Source organism: Urtica dioica, chromosome 11, assembly GCF_054948205.1.
Source record: "Urtica dioica subsp. dioica isolate 48M chromosome 11, U.dioica_male_clone48M_v1_H2, whole genome shotgun sequence".
In the NCBI taxonomy this organism is placed as follows: Eukaryota; Viridiplantae; Streptophyta; class Magnoliopsida; order Rosales; family Urticaceae; genus Urtica; species Urtica dioica.
Window position 1 is genome coordinate 20,311,331 of NC_142766.1, and position 21,454 is coordinate 20,332,784.

Here is a 21,454-nt window from a genome sequence, read left to right on the forward strand (position 1 = left end):
CTGGCACTCATTTCACACATAGCACGTCTTACCCGTTAAGTCATTTAAAATAGGTTACTATTACTCTAGTAATAATGTCGTCCTACTTATGTGCTCTAGAGCCTGAGCAATTGAAGTTTTTCAAAATGCTATAAAAAAAAAATTAAAAATTTTCACTCCAACATCACATAATTCTTTAAAAATCAATATTGAACAACTGGGGACAAAACATCACTTCAATTTCAAAGTTCCAACTGGGACTGGGTTTTTTAAATAGACTATTTTTTTAATAAAATGAAACATTGACTATTTTTTAAAAGGAGAGTGTCTATTGAACTACTGTTTTAATTGTCCAAAGGCTATATAATTGCTTGAATTAATCTAATATTATAGAAATCTTTGAAAATCAAATCATGCAGCAGCAAAAAAATCTGTCAAAAACTAACGAAAAGACAAATGCTGCGGACTGAAAACAGAAATAAGACAACTTTTGCCAAAGAAGAAGGGCAGTTCAGGGGCAGCATTGTTTTTTTTTTTTTTTTTTTTTTATTGAAATGTGAATAAAAGTATAACTGTATGATGATATAAATTTTCGTTTTTTGTCATTATAATGTTGCAGAGAAAATCACATATAGTAGAAGTCTTTTTATCCTATTTTAGTTTGTCACAAAGGAAGTTCCTTCTTATTCAGAAGTAGAAATGCCATTCATGACAAAACTGGGAAAATTCACCCACATTATAATGATATGATATAAATTTTCGTTTTTTGTCATTATAATGTGAGAAAAAGTCACCCACATTTTATTTTTCCAGCAACGAGAGAGAAATCAAAATAAATCAAATCTTGGCTCGAACTTTCTCAATGAGCTCTCTCCTTAGAATTTTCCCAGAGGCAGATTTGGGGACACTGCGTATGAAAGACACTCGCCGCAATTTTTTGAAAGGCGCAACCTACAACGGGAATATTTTCCATAGACAAATAAATATATTTACCGCTGATAAAAAATTGAAATAAATTGTTACCTGACCGGCGATGAATGTCTTGACATCCTCTTCAGTCAACGAACTGTTGGGGGACCGAACGACATATGCAGCAGGAACTTCCCCAGCTTCATCATCAGGAAATCTGATCGGAAATGAGTCACTTGTCACTCAGCTACACCGATTATTTTTTTATTTTTATTTTTAAATTTAGAACTTACGGGATGACAACAGCGTCTAATATTTTGGGGTGAGAAACAAGTAGTCCTTCTAACTCAGCCGGGGCCACCTGGCGATAAGGGCCGACAAAACATCACGTTATAACAATCATATGTTTGTGTCCATCGTATTTCGCGAGACAAATTGATAAAATCTCATGGGTGGTTTATATGGAATTGGTAAAAGTTGTATTAGTCTTATCAATAAAGGTGGTTTTAAAAAGGAAGAGCATTGAGAGTTATTAGTGTTCAATCAAAGAGTTCCTAGGATATCCAAGCAACTCCTTCATCTATCGTTCATTCCATTGTTTAACAAATCTAATTAGAAAGAGTCTCAACACAAACTTAGGCGAACATGTTTACCTGGAAGCCTTTGTACTTGATGAGCTCTTTTAGACGGTCGACGATGAACAGATATCCATCATCGTCGAAGTATCCGAGATCTCCTGTATGTACCCATCCTTTATTGTCGATCGTCGACTTGGTTGCCTCGGGATTGTTCAAGTAACCTGAGAAAGAAAGAAAGAGAGCTAGATTTCTCAATTTGCAATGAGAAACTAATGATGTAAAAAAAAAAAAAAAAAAAAAAAAAAAATTAACCTTGCATCATATTTGGGCCTCTAACCCAGATCTCCCCAAGCTGATTCGGAGGAAGAGGGTTCGAGGTTTCAACGCTTGCGATCTTTGCTTCGACCCCAGAGACAAGCGTCCCAGCTGAACCAGTGTTTCTTTTGCCTCCTCTTAGATCTTCTATAGAGACAATCCCACACGTCTCTGTCATTCCATACCCCTGATGTAATGTACAACAGAACACAAACTCAACTCTGATTTTCATCTCCACTATCAACACAGTTAATCAAACTAGAAAGATCTGAATATGGAAATGAAAGAATTGCACTATTTCCTGAAGCTTCAGGCACAAGTTACAGGTATGAAGGAGAAATCAGAGCACTGATACCTGAGCAACAATGGCTTGAGGGATCATCTTGGAACATTCCTCCATTAAATCTTTGCCGAGCGGAGCAGCGCCGGAGCCAATGTGCTTAAGCGAAGAGAGGTCAAACTTCTTGACGGCGTTGGTCTTGGCCAGAGCGAGCACCACCGGAGGAACAACCCACAGGTGAGTCACCCTGTGCCTCTCCACTCCCGCCAGAATCTTCTCTAGGTCAAACCTGGCCATGGAAACCACGGCGTTCCCTCGCCGGAGCTGCGAGTACGTCAGCACCACCAGACCGAACACGTGGAACATCGGAATCACGCAGAGGAACACGTTGTGCATTTCTCCGGCGAGATCTTGCTCCATCGCCACCATGGTCGCCGCGGCGATGAAGTTCCCGTGGCTCAAAACGACGCCTTTGCTCATCCCCGTCGTTCCAGAAGAATACAGAAGCACGGCCGTGTCGTTTCGCCTGAATTCCACCGGAGGGAAATCCGATTCCGATCCGGATAGGTTTAGCAGCTCGTCGAAGGAGAGGACGTCTTTCTGACTCCGGTCCTGGCCTAGAAGGACGGTCTTGATTTCGAATCCCTTCACTTTCTCCCAAAGCTGAGGGACCGTGATGATCAGCTTGGGGTTCGAGTCTTTGACCTGCTTTGCGAGCTCATTGACTGTGTAGAGCGGGTTCGACGTGGTGACGATCGCTCCGGCGGCCACGGCGGCGAGGAAGCAGAGCGGAAAGTGGACCGAGTTGGGAGCGAAGATGAGGACGACGTCGTTCTTGCGGATTCCGAGGTTGACGAGGGAGTGAGAGAGCTTGGCGACGAGGAGTTTCATGTGAGCGAAGGTTAGGGTTTGGGAAGAATCGCCGTCGATTAGGGCTGGTTTGTGAGGGTATGAATGGGAGTCTTTGAAGAGGAAAGAGACGAGCGAGAGGGTTGGATCTTCGGGGAGAATCAGCTTCGGTCTCAGCGACCTGTAAATGCCGTCTCGTCCGTACCCAGATCTCTCCATTGTTTCTATTTTCTTCTTCTTTCTCTGTGTTTCGACTGTATACATATATAGCGCGAGATAAGCAAATCACACAAACCAAAGCGTTAATGATGGAACGGTTTATTTGTTTGTTTGTTTGTTTAAGGCGTTATTGCAATGATTTGTGTGCGTGTGTGAGAGAGAGCAAAAGTTTAAAATATGGATAGAGTATAAACATAAAATCTATTTAGCTTTGACTTGGAATTTTGCGGCTCAAAATGAATCTTGTTGGGGGGTTAGCATTATTTATCTAGTAATTCATATTAATTAATTAATACTTTTTATTAATTTATTATTTATCATTTGTTGGTGTTGGAACTTGGACTTCGAATGTTAAGCCTTGTATTCAATTTTCGTCTGCCAGTAGGCCAAAAGAACTTCTACTTTTTTCTCTTTTTTTTTAAAATTATTTTTTTATTATATTTTTACAAAAATGTGGATAAAAAAAAAGGTTGTATCATGGTATTGGAGTCTGAGGTAGAGCTCAAAAGAGAGCTAACCTAGCTTAAGAATAAATTGGTTCAAAATATTTTTTCTTGTTATATTCTGATATTGTTCCCGGTAGAACATTTTGCTATAGTATTAATCACGAAATTGAAATTTCGATATCATCTGGTACAATTCATTGTTTTTTTATTTTATTTAAATGAACTATATTTCAAGTTTCATTTTTTTTTAAATTTAAGTGAATAGTGTCGGATTTAATCCGAAAAAAATATTCCGATCCAATTTGTTCAGAAAAATATTTCTATTTTGACTATTTTTGTTGTTAGTAACTATTACGCACAATTTGATAAAAGAGACGCATATGGCATATCAAACTTGGTTAGAGAATATTTATTCAACAATTGTGTGACGAGAACTTTGAGGAATCACTAACTGTATTATGCAACAATATTCAGTTTTATCTATTCAAAACATTGATGATCGTAACAATTTTAAACAAAAAATAAATAAAATTACACACACCTGTGAGCATTAACATCTGCAAACTACAATAGGTGTAGGTGATTGTTTTATTTTATTGAGATTTCCAATAGAAATACCGACAAAAAAATTTACTTATTTTAAAAAATGTTGTATATTTTATTTAGATAGTTTACATTTTTCAATAAATGTCTAAAACTAAAATAGTGGGACCAAAAAAAAGAAAGAAAAAAAAAGAGTGTTTCAAAAATTAAAAAAAATGTTGCATCGGGGTTGAGATTACTCCTAAAATATGACTTTCTAAATATTTTTGGACCTAAATCTAATAACTTATCTTTTATCTAAAACTATGACTACTCATTTTCAGCCATTACATTTTTACCTTTTTACTCCTTTTTTTTTTCATTAACATTCTCTCGTTAAATCAAAACTCATATATTTTTAAAATTCTCTCTCTCGCTCCCTTTTTCAGTTCTTCTTTGTGACGATTTCCCTTCTTCTTCGATTGATTTATATTCTCCGTCTTTCTTCTTGGGTTTGTCGCAAATCTAAAGGGAATCATGGTCGGCGATGCGAGAGAAGTCCTCTCCAAAGGTCGTCAGCGGGATTGCGAAGCTTGTTCGTGGGTTTTCTAGATCTTAGCCAAACTAGATCTTTCGTGGGTTTTTCAAATCTTGGGCAAATGTTAAATCTTTCATTGAGGGTATTTTTAAACCAATAAATATAAAAAAATTCATACTTTTATAATTAATTTTAACATATTGAATTTTAGTCCAAAAGTATCGACAATGTCACCTTTCGAGAATAATCTCAATCATTTTTGTTTAGTTTCTACACGGCCTAGCCCAATATAACACCACTCATGGACAAATGTTGAAACGAATGACATGTTTGGGCCTAATATTTAAATGGGCCAACTCGAAATCAGTACATCAGGCCCGTAAGAGTCCATCGAAGTACGTAACGACAAAAAAACAGAACAAACAAGAGCACTCTTTCCGTCGACGCACCGCCCAGTAATCCGAGCATCACTGAAATCAAAGGTAAATTATCTCTCAATTCCAGTCACTATTTCATTCTCATTTCCATGGCTTCTTCGATCAACACCATTTTCTTGCGCTTTTCCCTTCTCCGATTCACTGCAAAATTACCGTCTTCTTCTTCTTCTTCTTTTCCATTTCGTTCATTTCCGAAACACCTCTCTCCAGACAAAAAGCCAAAGGTCTCCCGTTTTCTTCTCTCCTCGAACCTTACAGCTATGAATCCATGCACTGCGTTTATGCTTTTCTTTTGTTGTCTCATATTCTTATGTGGTTTGTTTTTCAGGATTGGAATCGATTCAGGCTGTTCTCAATGGCTTCGGAACCGAAAGAATCTCCGGCTAACAATCCAGGCCTTCATTCTTCTCCGGATGAGGCAACGAAGACTTATATAATGCAACAAACTGTAAGCTAAACGACGTTCGTTATAATCTTTAGATAAATTGCCTGCGATACATTAGTCATCGATGTGTGTTTCTCTGCAGATGTTTCGGATTAAGGATCCAAAAATCAGTCTCGAATTTTACTCTCGCGTGCTTGGCATGTCGTAAGTCAATAGTCTTTAATTAATGGAATCTATATCGATTTAGCGTTTCGTCTGTAATGTATTGTAGCTACACCGAAGTGATTTTAGTAGTTCAGATTTTGAAGTGATCCAAAAGGAAACACAAAGTTTAAAATAAACTGCTGTATTTTCTTTTCTTTTTTTGGGAGGATTGTAGGTTGCTGAAGAGGCTGGATTTTCCAGAAATGAAGTTTAGCTTGTACTTTATGGGCTATGAGGTGAAGAATCATTCATGACATTATCGATTTAAGCTAATTTGTTTGTTATAAAATAATATATTTTTTTACAGGGATACTGCAATGATTTATAGTGTTTCTCAATATGCTTACTTATATGCAATACAACATTTGATTGGACTTCGTATTTGCAATCTGTTATTAAACCATGTAAATTCATTGCCGGGTTAGAATTATAATGAATTTGTTCTTGCTTAATTCTTGTATAGTGCTAGTTTTCTACTTGGCTCAGATTGTATGTTTATTGTCTTTGATACTTTTTTTTTTTTGGTATTGGGAGCCTTTTCAATTTGGTTTGAATTTCGAATCGTGCGTATTTTATTCTTTTCCGAATAGGATTCTGCATCAGCTCCTACTGACGCCGTTGATAGAACAGTATGGACTTTTGGTCGGAAAGCTACCATTGAGTTAACACAGTAAGTGTTGAAGTTTTGGATTTTTCTCTTTCCTTTCCTTTTTAATCCTGTAAACTTGGGAACCTTACCATGATTATGGTCTGCTATATGTTGTTTGTTATTATTATGCAGCAATTGGGGTACTGAAAGTGATCCAGAATTCAAAGGATATCATAACGGGAATTCAGATCCTCGTGGTTTCGGTTAGTCTTTTCACAATGAGTAATGTATTTTGTTTTAAAAATTTCTTTGTTTTTATATAATAACTGAACCATTGAGCTTATCCTAATACATGAATCTGACTGAATAAATACTAGTATTTCCATCTAGATATTTTGAATAAGTATTCTATATGGGTGAGAAAAATATGTTACTAACTTGGTAAAGCAGTCTCATTCAGTCTTACACGTGTTTATAAGTCATTATTATGATGAAATGTTTTCATGGGATGCCGATCCGAGGTGTGACAATTAGTTGATGTGATTTTTACTGGAGTTGTAGTCACGTGTATGATTTCGCAGAACCTGGAGTCAGCCTAGTGTCTCTAATTTATATATTGTACGTGCTTTCAAGACTTAGAATGACTCTATTCACCAATCCATTATACAGGACACATTGGCATCACTGTTGATGATACATACAAGGCCTGTGAGAGATTTGAAAGTTTGGGGGTGGAGTTTGTCAAAAAGCCGGATGATGGTAAGATATCTTGCAAAAATGCTACTATGCATATTCAGTATTGTGTGCTGTTTGGACTGAACATCATTGGTGGTTAGTAGTGTGTTTCTAATTCCAAGCGTATGAAATTTTATATATACTTCGTATGGTCCGTGGGATGGATTTTACTGGATACTTATCTTTCAATTGTAAGGAAGGTTTGAATTATGAATTTTATGTCCATCTTAAAACTTATGTGATGGACAAATCTGCTCTATTGACTAGAAAGGTAAAAGAAGAAAAAAAACAATGCAAGGTGGTTCCTAGCATAGCCTAGTTGGTAATTCTACACCACCTCCAAAGTGGAGGTCGTGGGTTCAATCTCCACTCGCTGCTGCGTTAAAAATAAATAAATAAATAAATGAATCAAGTTTTTGAATTTGTCAAACCACAATGTAGAAACATGAATTTACAGTTTTTGAAGCAACCACAACTGCAAATTTTAGAGGATAAACAGAACGTAGAAATATAGTTGCTGAGCGAGAGAACTCAATACATTTTGCCTGAATGTGTGGTTCTTCATTGGTCAGTTGTCTTCTTTGTGTGCGATGAAAATTGCTTCTGCACTTCTACTAGCAGTGGCTTTGAATATTCAGTTATTAATGTTGGTTTGCTGATATGTTATTGATTTAAATTTAGGAGACATCTTCCCACACTCTTTACCTATTTTTTATCTCTTGAATCACGGGGCGTTCTGCTAACCGCTAAGTATAGTCTTGGACATGATTTTTTCTTTTATATTCTTTCTACGATAGAATGCTTAGAAAGGGTACGGAATATGCAGTTATATAAATAAAATTTATCTATCAGATTTGGTTGAATGGTTAAAGAGACTGGTCCGTAATTACGAATTGGTTGTGTCTAAACTGGTAAGAGATGAGACTTTTATTCGCCTTGCTAAATTACTTTTTATCCACTAGAAATTGGAAGATGACAACACTGTCATAAGTTCTCTTGACATTATGCATGAGTTAGCAACATGACCATGGTTTTGATAATGAAACAATTCCAATTCGAAGGATGACTATATGGTTCTTTCTTTGGTACCTACATATATGCAATAAATTCCGATCTTCTTTTTTCCAACTTGATGAGATTGGAAACTTCTGCGCGATCCTAAATTAAACGTGGGAAATGATTCTTATTGCAGGGAAAATGAAAGGGATTGCATTTATCAAAGATCCCGATGGCTATTGGATTGAGATATTTGATCTTAAAACCATTGGACAATTCTCTGGTTGAGGTTACAACATCCCATATCTAAGTAAGTTTTCCTTCTTCATCTTTTTGGTTTTTTCAATAGATCATTTTAGATGTACTAAACTACTCGTCGTCTATTTTTTAATTAATAAAACATATTTCGAAGTCTAGTATCAGATGAAAGTAGGTTCCTTTGTGGGGTAATAAATGGTGATAGAAAGCCAAGACTTGAGGAAACAGTGTTAGTTATAGATCAGCTGTAAAGTGAATAGTAAATAAAGATAGGGAATAAAAATATCCAGGTTGAGTGGTCAGGCCCCATGTGAAGCATGAGTTTGATAGTAAGGCCCATATTTTGATTCCTTAAAATCCCTAGGATTATAATGAAGATTTTATTTTTAGTATAATTGTTTTCTTCATATTGCATATCCCAAACTACATCCAGTGGAATATCAACTGTTGTTTTCAATTGGTTAAGTTCAAACTTCTGTTAATTTCCATCATTATCATATATGCTTAGTGGGTCGAAAAATGACCGGTTTACTTGCGACGGTAACGTACCAAAACCATTTTCTAGCTCAGAAATGCCATATCATTTTACGAATTTCTTTACCACCCAAGGTTCTTTAGGTCTCCTTAAGTTTTTTTTTTTTTTTTGAGGGAGGGCTTTATAAGTAAATAATGATACAAGATAAGATATTTATAAATACGAGGGACTGGACAAATATAAATATATATTTTTAAAACCACACATGAGTAGTGGTGTTACCACTTGGCCTCTCTGAGTTTCTCTGAGTTTTGTCCATTTTCTTGTTTGAGCTTTAAATGTACTTTATCCTGTAAAGTTCTTTCTACCCAACAACAAATATATCGACACACACACTCACTCACTAGACTATTAAGATGTAGCATAGTACTGATAGATTACTTTTTATGTATTTAATGTCAAGGAAATAATAAAGAAAGAAAAGGAAATGGTGAGATGAGAAAACATGATCAAACAATATTGTGCCTCATCTCTGCTCTTGATTCGCCGCAGGTTCTCTGAGATGAAGTGAAGATGGTGTGTTACCTCTAAAGCTAGGCCTATTGAGATGACTGTTGTCACAATTTGAGCAAGTAACCTCAGCGCTTTTTAAAATTCACAATATCTTTTCTCTACTTTGGTTCACTCTTAGGCTCTGCATTGTCATTTAATAAATTTAAAACTAGACTCTCCTTGTCCAATGGCTCTAAATGTGACAAAAACAAATATATATATATATATATATATATATATATATATATATTTGTTTTCTACTGACATTTTTTAATATATACATATGTCCACAATTTTCCATTTTTGAGTTAAATAAACGGTTTAAAAAAGAAGCAAAAAAAACTAGGTCCTAGCCTGCCTAGCTTCCTATGAGGTACTAGCAAGGCAAGCATAACCTAAATTTGCCCTTTGGCTTTTAGGCATTAGTCTAGAAGCTGTGACCATCATTTCAGGGTTTTTTTTCTTTCAATATAGCTCTGTTGACGTTATAGTAAAAATAAAAGTCGCTTTCTCAAAAGTAGAGATATAGTATATGTTTCCACCATGGAAGAAGTGATGTGGATTAAGAAACAACCTAATTCGTTTGAGATAGCCACACGTCTGAAAATAATCCGTTGATATTCAACAATGTTATATGGTAGTCTAGAATATATACACAGGTCAATTAATTAGGTATAAAGAGCTGACTATTTGGGTCATGACCAACGGTCAATATGTTGAATACAAAGACGTCTACTTATATAATAAGCTCTTCTAAACCTATGTTTAAGAGTGAACATGACATGAGATGAGACTGAGAAATGTTTTCCTATTCATGCCAAAAGAAGAGGATAAAATATGGCAGAGTAAATTAATCTCTCTTTCTTAGGTGTAGAGAACATAACAGATAATCATAAAAATACTACCTCAAAAAAAAAAAAAAAAAAAAACCACGAAATCAAACTTTAAAATACTTGTTTAGTCACGCACACTCACAATATGTTACACGCCGCTTTTGACCTCACTTGGAAATTGCTCTTAGAGCTTTCTAGTGTGAACGGTATAAATGTCTTCCTATACAATAACAATCTATTATAGTGTTAATTGAGGAGAGAGTACAGCTGCTACAACAAATCTACAGTTTTTCTCATGAAGTTGAAGATAAGAGAGGTTATAAACTTATAAATTTGGCTAATGTGTTTCAGCAAAGTTTATTTATTTCCTAGAAAAGAAAAAAGAGATGGAACTTGGAAGAGTTTTGTGAAGATGAGACAGAAAGATATGGTGTGTGACAGAGATGTTGAGAATCATGAAAATTTGGAGGCAACTGGGAGTCATTCCCAACGGGGGATTCCCTGTCACTTCATTTAAATATTTTTGTATTTTTGGATAATAATTTTTGTCACTCCTTTTCCTTTTCCCTCTTTTTCAGCTTACACTGACGAGTGACCACAACCTTCGTAATATTATTCTACTCCCAAGTTCATTTGTATGTTCACATCAGCTTATATATTTAACCACTCTCTAGTTCCATCAATATCTTCAACAATCTTGTACTTTCAATTTATTTATTTTTAATTATTTTGTTATTGTTGTTGTTGTTATTGTGATTTCTTTTTATCCACTTGAATAGCAAAAAATTAAATTTTTTTGGTTGTAATGATTGTACCACGATTTAGACGGTAATGTCCAAATATGTCGATAACATTTTTTACATGAAAAATAGAGCGAACTTTGTACTTTTTTTAGGTCGTAGTGAAGAACCATGTTCATATGGTAAAATGAGTACTTTTATCAACTGTAATTCAGACGAGTTTTGATGTTCTTAATAGGTTGAAGTAAGATAGATAATGATAAATAAATAAGTAAAAACACTTGAAAAAACGGTTCACTAATAATATGCATCACTTGCAAACACCATATGCCTAACACAAAATGCAAAAAAAAAGTAATAGTTTAGTTTGTAGTTATAATTTTACTTAATTTGAAGTTAAAATTTTATTAAATTAGTATGAAGTTGTACTTATAATTTTACTACATTAATATTAATTTACCGTTATAATTCCAAGTACAATTAAATACTTTAAATGTTTTCTACTTATTATTAATTTATATGATAATTAATAAATTTATTGAAGAAAAAATTGGGGGTCTTCTAATGAATTTCTGCCAAAGCCCCGGAAATTATCGAACCGACTCTGCACATAACATAACCAAGACTTGAATTGCAATTTCTCACTGAAATTCCTCTGGAGTAACTAATTGCCACTGAGGCAAGCTATGAGGCGATAAAGTCAACCTCCTTTTACATCAATGAGACATTTGACCGGACAATGGTTACACGTGTATTTGGAACCTCGACCGGCAAGTATTGAGATACATTACTCTCAGTCTCGACGATCTTGAATACCAAATATATAAAATCAATCAACGTTATTTCTTTTGAAAACAATCAACGTTATTTGGATTATTAGGATCATTTACCCATACATCGTTGTGATCTCGACTCCACAACGATATATAATTAAGGACACCAATAGGGGGGTTAATAATTACAAAATATTAGGAAAACAGGTAATTTAAACGTTTGATATTATTAAATAGCCAACATTTATTAAATTTTTGACAAACTTTGTGAAATCTATGTTAATTAAATCCTTAGCACCTATACTCTTAACTTTTTTCTATAGTTAAGTCTCTTATATTAAGTGACAAACGATCCTTAGCTTAAGCAAGGCTCTTGACCATTTTTTGGTTTGTGCAAAAGCTGAACCGACGATTTCGGTGTTTCCTAGTGATTAATTTTTTAGCATCTAACACGCACAAATGAGCTTTAGATAATCTAGTTTTTTCAATCTATATATTATAGCTTATTATTTTTCGTGTGTCACATTATAGCTTATTATATAACATAGCAGCTGCAACGTCAAACAGACTTAATAATTTGATCACATATATATGGGTAATATTTTAGGAAGAAATAAAATAAATTAATGTTTATGTAGATCATTGCGTCAGACAACAATATATGCTCAAACACAATTCATGGGCTTCTAGGGTTTATTAAATATAATATACATTCATCTATAAACTCAGCTTTGATTATGCAATGAACTCAAATATTTTAATCAGAAAATTCCAAAAATGTCCAGCATCATATCCTTTATTTTTTAAATTCTCTATCATTATTTTCGTGACCCTTATTTTTCTTTTCCAACTTAAAAGTCTGACTCGGTTTCTGAAAAAGATTCTGACTATTAAATAAAAATCCCAAGCAATAAATATGTACATAAAACAAATATGTGCATAAAACAAATATATAAAAGTTTATAAACTAAGATAGGATATTTGCTCATATGCTATCCACTAGTGTCGGCACTATTCGCTTTGGTGTGACTATGTCTATGTGAGCATAAAATCACTTCAAATAATTAAAAATTATATGAATTTAATTAAAAAAATGGAAAACCAACTTAATATATTAAGCTACGTAGTGCAATGTGTGGCTTTGTTAAGATTCTTGTTGTTGGTCGAAGATGATACCTTATTAATTAACTAATATAATTAATTATTAGAAATCGTTTTATTTGTCTCCCCGTCTCTGATTGCTGCTACAGTTGATGACCGTACGACAAATACATATATTATACATAAAATATTAACTCGTCGTCACTACATACGACAATCATCAATAATATGGTATGACCTGGTCACCAAAAGAAATAGAAAGAAGCTTTTACTGATGTACTGTCAAGAAAATAAATGTTTCATTTCATAAAAAAAAAAAAAAAAAACATAAAACCCCATATGAACTGAATCTCATCTCTTCACCGTCTGATCATTTTTCTTTCTCTGAACCATTTTTTTTCAACCACACGAATACATTTGATTTCACCCCTTACTTACCCCATCAAATCCCCTCTGATTTTTACTTACAAGTCAGTCACACACACACAAACATAATAAAGTGAACAAAAGGCTATATAATTAAAACTAAAACTAAAAAAAGTACATGTAACCTAATTATAATTCTCTTGCGTCTTGTTTTCATCAAACATTGAAGAAGCTCATGAAATAATTGTTATTCACCTGCTTATTAACATGATCCTCAGAAACACACGACGATGATGATGATGGGTAATAATACTGATAGTCATGATCATCTTGACCATCGTCCAATCCAAAACACCCACTCGTTGACTTCTGACCCCACATCAAATTGACCTTTGAACATTCATCTCCAGCAACATTATTATTACCATTATACCCTCCTCCATAGTTGTTGCTGTTGCTTAGCAATCCCACAAAGCTGGTCTGAGGAGCTTGACGATGTTGATGAAACCCATGAATAATTTCCTCTTGCTTGATCTGGTAGTTGCAACTTCCTTCAGAGGAAGTACTGCAAAAGCTTCCTTCATTGGCAGTACTACTCGAACCGAACATGGCGACATTAGGGTTTCCACTACTATGACCCCAATGATCACTGAGACCATTGTTGTTGTTGGGTTGGAAGTTGATGAGATTGTTATATTGTTCAGAAGAGCTTCTTGAACCACTGTTCATCATGGTGTAGCTTGGCGAGTAAGTTGTGGACAAAGAGCTGAGAGTACTGTTTTGGAAAAGTGGTTGATAATGGTTATGATGATCAGAGGAGGTTTGAAATGGTGGAATATTGTTGTTACTGAACAAGAACTTGTTCCTTTGAGGTGTGATGTTATTAGGATATGATGGAATATTGTTGTTGTGAACAAAACTCATGAGCTTCTTCTTCAGCTTTGTGTTCCAATAATTTTTTATATCATTATCAGTCCTTCCTGGCAACTGAGCAGCTATAATTGACCACCTATGTCCAAATCCAATTAACGTCATTAGTTTTTTTTTTTATTAAGCCACAAAATATCAACAAAAGAATAATATATGTGACAAGGAAAAAAATGAGCTTTTTTTTCAGGGATCAAAAACTGGAAGAAAAAAAAAGTCTACTTTCTATCTGGATATTTTCCACTGATGATGTTTGAAAGAAAAACCCACACAAGGCGTTATGTATATAATTATGGTATAGTTATAATATATTATATATACATACCAAATAAAGCGAAACTCGACCAATCATAAGGAATATTCATATATACATGGAGATGGTAAGAAAATGTACAGATTAATGAATAAAATGAGTAATTATATATTTACGTACCTGCTTCCAATGTTGGAAAATAAGGTGCAAATGATTCTGTCTTCCTCATCAGAGAATTCTCCATGTTTTATGTTAGGCCTTAAATAGTTGAGCCATCTCAGCCTACAGCTTTTTCCACACCTCTTCAGGCCTGGTCATAAATATTCAACGACAAATTAAAATAAAAAAAGACCGATAATAGTAATATAACGCATGATGATCAGAGTGAGTCAGTCCCAGATAAGTGTATATATGCGAATCATGATGAATTTATTCATACCAACTTTCTGAGGAAGAGCGATCCAATTTCCACCGGTTCCATATTTTTCAATGTATTCCTTGAGCTTTCCATCTTCTTCTGGTGACCATGGTCCTTTCTTCACATTTGCCTTGTCACAACAAGGAGCTCTTCCCATACTCTCTCTCTCTCTCTCTCTCTCTCTCTCTCTCTCTCTCTCTCTCTCTCTCTCTCTCTCTCTCTCTCCCTCTTTTTTTTCTGAGAAAGGCTTAAGATCTTTCGGATATCCCTCAAAACCCTTATAAAGAACCAAAAGGTCTTCGCTTTCCAGATGAAACTTTTTGGTGAGGAAGATAAATATATAAATAGGACAAGGTTTTGAAAGACTATGCCGAAAACTATATAATATTTGTTTTTTCTTTTTTCTTTTTCTTGGTCTCTCTTTTTTTAAGAGATACACACAAGTCAAAAGGATATAGGGAATATTGTACTAACAAATTTGTCTAACACTCGTACTTAATTATTGGGTTATATGTACAAGTATATGTATAAATATATAGAACTTTCCAACTCATAGATGTTTGGTTGCCCACATCAACCTTCACTCTCTCAGTCTTTTTTTTCAGCTTCTAAAGTCTTTGGCTAATTAGAAATCCACCAGGGCCTTTGAAATTGATGCCTATAGTTGGTCTCTCAATTATTTTGTCGTTTTCTCCCAATAAACATTTCAATATGTATTACCCAAATTACACACACACACACACACATATATATATATATATATATATATATATATATATATAATATGTCTGATCATGACTACTTATTAATTAGGTAGTATAATTTTCTCGTGTCTTAGATTAATTAATAGATATAAAATTGGCTAATTATTACTTTTCAAATGTAAAATAAAAGTGAAATTAGTACATCACTAAGTATGATATCATGATGTTAGCTCCCCTCAGAGAAGTCCATACATATAAGACAAATTTTTAATGAATAATTGATATGTCAAATACACATAATTAATTCGTGAATCTTATCTGAACAACTCCACCAAAATAATTTAAGACATGGAATCAAATTTATGATATGCTATGCTATAACCTGCTCATAATTGTTAGATCAAATCAAATCTACTAGCTGTTCCTTTTCTTTTTATTTTATTTTGTGTGCGTGTGTGTGTGTGCAGTGTGTTCAATTTATTTTCAAGGAATGGAATACAGGATTGACTCTACGCCAAAAAGAAAGAAAGAAAAAAAAAATACTCGGCAATAGTTCTGAGAATCCCAAAGTACTGTGCATGAGATGTATCAATATGGTAGTAATTGATGAGAATGACTAGAGAACTACAAAGAGAGATTCTTTTGCCTCCACATTTCATCATCATCATCATCACCATCATCATCTTCAGGTGTGTTTTGGCATATGACTTATCAATGCTATTTTTTGACACATCATAACTTCTTAGCTACATTTTTTTGCCCGGCTTGTAAGTATATAGCTAGGGAAATATTATATAATAGATAGATACATTACATGTGTATGCAAATGCAAACATATATAGGGTTTCATTACTTATTGCGCTACTCTATGCCCACTTCAATTTGGTTCCCATATGTAGGAATAGAATAGTCATAGAGATCCCTTTAGTTCATAGCTATTTAGGGCTCAAATATTTGAGAAGAAAAGCCACATTTATTTATATCCGTGCATTTAAAGTTAAACATCTTTTATTTTACATACGGTATGTCTTGTAACGCCAAAAATAGTAAAGGGATTTCTATATATCTATGTACCTATAGATTTGTACTTTTTTTTTTTTTGAATAAGCCTATAGATTTGTACTTCGCTTCTTTTAGATATAGCTAACACCTATTATAATGTGGCTTTCTTTATCAGTATGTGAAATCCCATCCAGAGTAAAGTTTTTATTTTTGAAAAAGGATTCTCTTAGGCTTGATAGTGTTTTTAGCTGACAACTAACTTGCATTTAAATTTTTTTTATGATAGAAAATTGTATTATAATTTATTTTTTGAAAGGTATTGGTATTGCAGATACATTTTTTGTATTAAAATGGTATTATAGTGTTTTTAGCTGACAACTAACTTGCATTCAAACCCTAGGAGTTAGCAGATACATTTTTTGTTTTTTCACACACACACACAAATATATATATATATATATATATATATATATATATATATATATATATATTGCTGCAAATCAAATACTTCTTTTATTACTAATAGATAAAATTATTATGATGATATATATTATATGTGATATGGTGAAATAAGACTACTTTCTAAGCTGACAGCGTGATTAAATGTAAGTTTTTTTTTTTCTTCAAATTATGACTGTTTCAAAGAGGCCAGGTATACTAGAATGCTAATGAAAGTGGAGTCATAGACTGAAATTTGACTAGTCGATCGGGCGTTTTACATCGATATGATATATCTTGGAAAAGAAAACACATTGTTCCTATCTGAAATTACGAAACGACAAAACGGAAGGAAAAGAAAAGGAAAGATAAAAGGACAATTTGGCCTTCTGTTCTGACTTAATATTATTAGACTCTAACGCGGCTTGAGTGTGTTTATTATTTGTTCTCCCATTGAGAATAACAACCTAATATGCGTGGTCACAGATAATTAAACTAATACTGATAATGATAAATCATAACTAGACTAAAATATTTTTCTATGTTACATTTGACTGATTCGTATTTAAATCATCAAGACCTTTCTTCAACTACTATTCTAACAGTTAATTTAGTGATTAACATCTCTCTACACCTATTGGGGTGTTTTTGTATTTCTGAGGGTCGATTTCTTCTTGCCGAGTTTTCCGCCGTATTCAGTTTGTATACACAAGAAAATAAAGATTATACAAATAACTCATTTTCATAACCTTGTTAGAATCAAGTAGCTGTAAATAACATGACCTAACAACTGAGTTCATGTAAATAATTAAAAATCCGGACAGTGAATGCAGAACATTTTTAAATGCTTAGATGTCAAAATAGATAAAATTTCACGTTTTTAAAGGAAACTTAACTTAATATTATCAAAACCCCAATGAAAGCTTCATTTCTCGGCTCAATTTACACATGCATCTAAAAAGAAATATCAGTCTGATTTTCACATCCATCGTAAAAAATAAATCCAATAATACTTATATCTAAAACTTCAAAGATTTACCAAAATACCTTTGCGAAATTGTGAGTGGAATATGAGTGAGTTAAAATACCTATGTCGGAATCTACTATTGTCGACCATAAAGCTTCGTTCTCTTCTAGTTGATTTTTTCAGTCACCGACTTCTTCCTCTTCTTCTAATTATTTTCGTCTTTTTTTTTTAAATGGGAAATGAAATCGTGGTTGTTTTTTACTTACTCAGATTTCTTTCCTCAATTTGTGCGAGTATTAACTGCTCGAGTGAATATTATTTGGATACATTTTTAATTAGAAAAAAATGTGTAATGGGCGGGAAATAAATTTCTGGATATATAAGTCAATTTACATCTGTAAATAAATAGACGTGATCATTTACTTAAGATTTAGGAAACGTTGGTTATATAACAATATGGAATTATAAATATAACTAATGGACACCAATAAAAATAAAAGGGGTTTCATATCCACACTTAAGATGGATTTCATTTAAACACGCTCTCACATTAATGAGTATACATATCGTGACGGAGCTCATGATTTTACTTATTTTTATTAACAAGTGTTATATTAAGTAGTCTTTGAACATCAAATTTTTTCATTCATCTTGACTCAAAATGTAACAAATTAATAATCCAATTTTTACCTACTTGTTTGACAAATGCTGTTTACTCAAAAAATGATGCCAGAAAATGAATAGTTAATTCTTTCCCACCATTCATCATGACGTATGCATTAAATATATATGTAGCTAATTGTTGTAAAATTGATCGACACACACATTTTTAACTTGTAGTATTTTTTATGCATACATAATAATGAGCTAGGTATCACAGATTTTATCATCATATAAATTATTTTAAAGTTATTAATATCATGTAAAAAAATATTTCAAAATATCAATCATGCATAAATAAATATATATATATATATATATATATATATATATATATATCAAGCGGGTATTCAATGATGTATTTACTCTAAAAACGACGAATGAGATGATGATCACCAAAATATTAGCGTTTTTCGTCCAAATCTTAGCCCTGCGCTCTCTCTCTCTCTCAAAAAATTACGATTTGGACTTTTAATCTTCGGTGTTATTGCCTCCTTTGAGATACGAAGATTCCAGTGGTCTCGACCACTTGGAGACCGTCAACCTAAGATAATTTTCTCTATATTTTATTCTTTGATATGTTTTTTCTTTTGATTATGTTTAAATGATATAGACTTATTAGATCTGACTTTTGTGGAATAATTTCAAATATTTATTCAGATTTGTATCTCAGATCGAGATATGGTCTAATTTGGACGTGGATGTTAGTTGGACAAGATCCCTAACCCAACAATCTGCAATAAGCGAAGACCGGTGTTTTCGCTCGAGATTCATGTAGTAATTTGATAACGACTGATCATCTGTATAGACGGGACAACCCACATATTATTTTGTTATAAATTTTTTATTTTTTGCGTTCTCCTATCCTTGAAATCTACTATCATACAAAACATACGATTCGCAGAGATCGTTGATGTAGTAGTTTTGTAAGCTCGTAGTAGTAAATTAATTACATATAATGAATAGATTTCTCATATGCACACACACATTATTGTTAATTTCCTTATGGATATGTTGGTGCAACCATATTCGTTGACCTAGCAGCAAGTTTAAGGCAATCATTTTCCTTCCAGATCATGCCACTGTTTTTCTGTACACATCATATAATTCATAATATAAAATATAGCTTTATTTTTCATCCCATCATATAGAACTATACATAGCGTCTTGGTCTGACCAGAGATGCGTGAACCAACATTGCTCCACAGAAACACACAGTTACGTCCTCATATCTTGTTTCAATTTTTAACCCAATTAAATATTCATATAAGAAGGGGGAAAAATATAGAAATAGATCTGAAAATTTTCATATATATATATATATGTATAGAGTCCGACTCTGTCCAATGAAGATAAAAAGTTCTGAGAAAATACCTTCTTTATTATTTTAAATTCCAATATTAAGGCCAATAAAGTAGTATATTGATTCGTGGTCTTAAATATCGATCATTGTAAATAAATCACTTAGATATGCAAAGCACGTGCATATTATTATCATGCATGTGATTGTGATTTATGATATAGCTTGATTGAGAGTATAGCGTGTAATATATGTATCTATATTAACGTCGGAGTAGTTCAAATAATTTTCCAATATTTTTTTTTGGACGAATTGTTTCAATATTTTAGTTGCACACAATTGTGTAGACTTCTTGCATTATAAATATTATTATAATAAAATCGTTATGCCTAATTGCCTATCAGCCAGTTGTCAATCGTGCTAATAAGTCAACAGTCACAATGTTTTCAATGCAATATTTATTTCTTAATTTACATTAATAAAAAAAATCGCAGTAACTTCAGTTCAATAATCATTAAGTAAAGTGTCTATTCTAAGTTGATTTTCAACCACCGCTAAGTTGATGCTTCTTAGTATAGCAATGGTGTTTTCAAATCCCATACTATTTAATGTGTTTGTAATTAATTAACTAGTTGACAACATATATATGAGAGATGAAAGACGTGTGTCGTACGTATAGCAAAGATAAGCATACATGAAAAACATGTCACAGATTCAGTGGAGAACTTTTTGTCTTAAAATATAGAGAGAGAAGTCAATTTTTTTATTATGAATAATGAATACTGATAATACCCATGAGCATGACCTAGATTTCTGTCGAAAATTTCATCTCAGAGGATATCTATTATGGAACAGCAAGCATATGTGTGTTAGTTTGTGTTTCCAAAAGAATTTAATGTTTTTTTTTTCTCCAGAGATTGTAAGGACTGACTGAAGAAAAATGGAAGAGTTCATTCACAGTGATTTACGGGGATTTTCTTGTCATTATTTTCTTTTTGACATTCATTGACAGCAGTAGTTTTTTTTATTTATTTTAATATCAGTACATATTTGCAGAAAATGGCTGATAATATATTAAAATTTTGTTGATATACTCGGTGACCTCTTTTAAAGTCATCATCGATAAACAATTAGCTAGCGTATTTTTTTTTTTCTTTCAAATTTTCGAAGGTACAAATGCAAAATCAAATTTTATATTTATTCCAGTAACCGTATTTCAAATATTGATATAAATAAATTAATACAATTGATTTAACTCCACTGACTCTGAGACGTGGAAGTTTTAAGTCTTCCTTTAGCTTTTTCATTACGGTTGCCAACTTTCACAAAAGCCTTCGTGTTATTTGTTTAATTTTAATTAAATGTCAAAGTTCATAAACAATCATATTTTGACACAATATTAATATCTTGCCTATTAGTGTGCTTTTTACCTTGGTCTTTCATCTCTACATATGTACTAATTAAAATGGCCCAAAATAGCCAATATTGTTTTTTGGTCTCTCTTCCTCTTATATAACAATTTTCTGAAAGTGTACGCATGAGGAAAGTCTAGTACTAAATATTTACAGCTACTACCTACGTTTTACAAATCTAAAATAAGAAAAAACTTTATGATATCCCAAATTTAATACACACTCTAGTAGTAAAAAAAAAAACAGAAATCAAGATTGTTTATAAATAACACGACCATGCGTTGTATCAAGAAT

General features: G+C 33.1%; 3 protein-coding genes across 4 annotated transcripts; 1 reads left to right on the forward strand and 2 right to left on the reverse strand.

Moving 5' to 3' along the window:
- Window positions 1-556: 556 nt before the first annotated feature.
- LOC149382157 (AMP-dependent synthetase and ligase family protein) lies at window positions 557-3,251 on the reverse strand. Its single transcript, XM_089600725.1, has 6 exons — window positions 2,137-3,251; window positions 1,779-1,968; window positions 1,542-1,687; window positions 1,182-1,249; window positions 1,003-1,105; window positions 557-930 (listed from the first exon to the last, which is right to left on the reverse strand). Exons 1-6 carry the CDS (start codon window positions 3,172-3,174, stop codon window positions 817-819), a joined length of 1,659 nt encoding a protein of 552 aa, XP_089456851.1. The 5' UTR covers window positions 3,175-3,251; the 3' UTR covers window positions 557-816.
- A 1,787-nt stretch (window positions 3,252-5,038) lies between these two features.
- Window positions 5,039-9,572, forward strand: LOC149382158 (lactoylglutathione lyase family protein / glyoxalase I family protein). 2 transcript variants are annotated; one of them, XM_089630638.1, is made up of 9 exons: window positions 5,039-5,296; window positions 5,401-5,520; window positions 5,600-5,661; window positions 5,837-5,897; window positions 6,252-6,331; window positions 6,443-6,513; window positions 6,920-7,009; window positions 8,178-8,291; window positions 9,267-9,572. In XM_089630638.1, exons 1-8 carry the CDS (start codon window positions 5,162-5,164, stop codon window positions 8,267-8,269), a joined length of 711 nt encoding a protein of 236 aa, XP_089486764.1. In that variant the 5' UTR covers window positions 5,039-5,161; the 3' UTR covers window positions 8,270-8,291; window positions 9,267-9,572. The 2 variants fall into 2 exon arrangements, with proteins under 2 accessions (XP_089486764.1, XP_089486763.1); XM_089630637.1 differs by having other exon boundaries at window positions 5,049-5,117; window positions 9,267-9,565.
- Window positions 9,573-12,980: 3,408 nt separating this feature from the next.
- Window positions 12,981-14,983, reverse strand: LOC149382159 (uncharacterized). Its single transcript, XM_089630636.1, has 3 exons — window positions 14,699-14,983; window positions 14,440-14,569; window positions 12,981-14,088 (listed from the first exon to the last, which is right to left on the reverse strand). The coding sequence occupies exons 1-3, from the start codon at window positions 14,832-14,834 to the stop codon at window positions 13,296-13,298; spliced, it is 1,059 nt and encodes a 352-aa protein (XP_089486762.1). The 5' UTR covers window positions 14,835-14,983; the 3' UTR covers window positions 12,981-13,295.
- Between the last annotated feature and the right edge of the window lie 6,471 nt (window positions 14,984-21,454).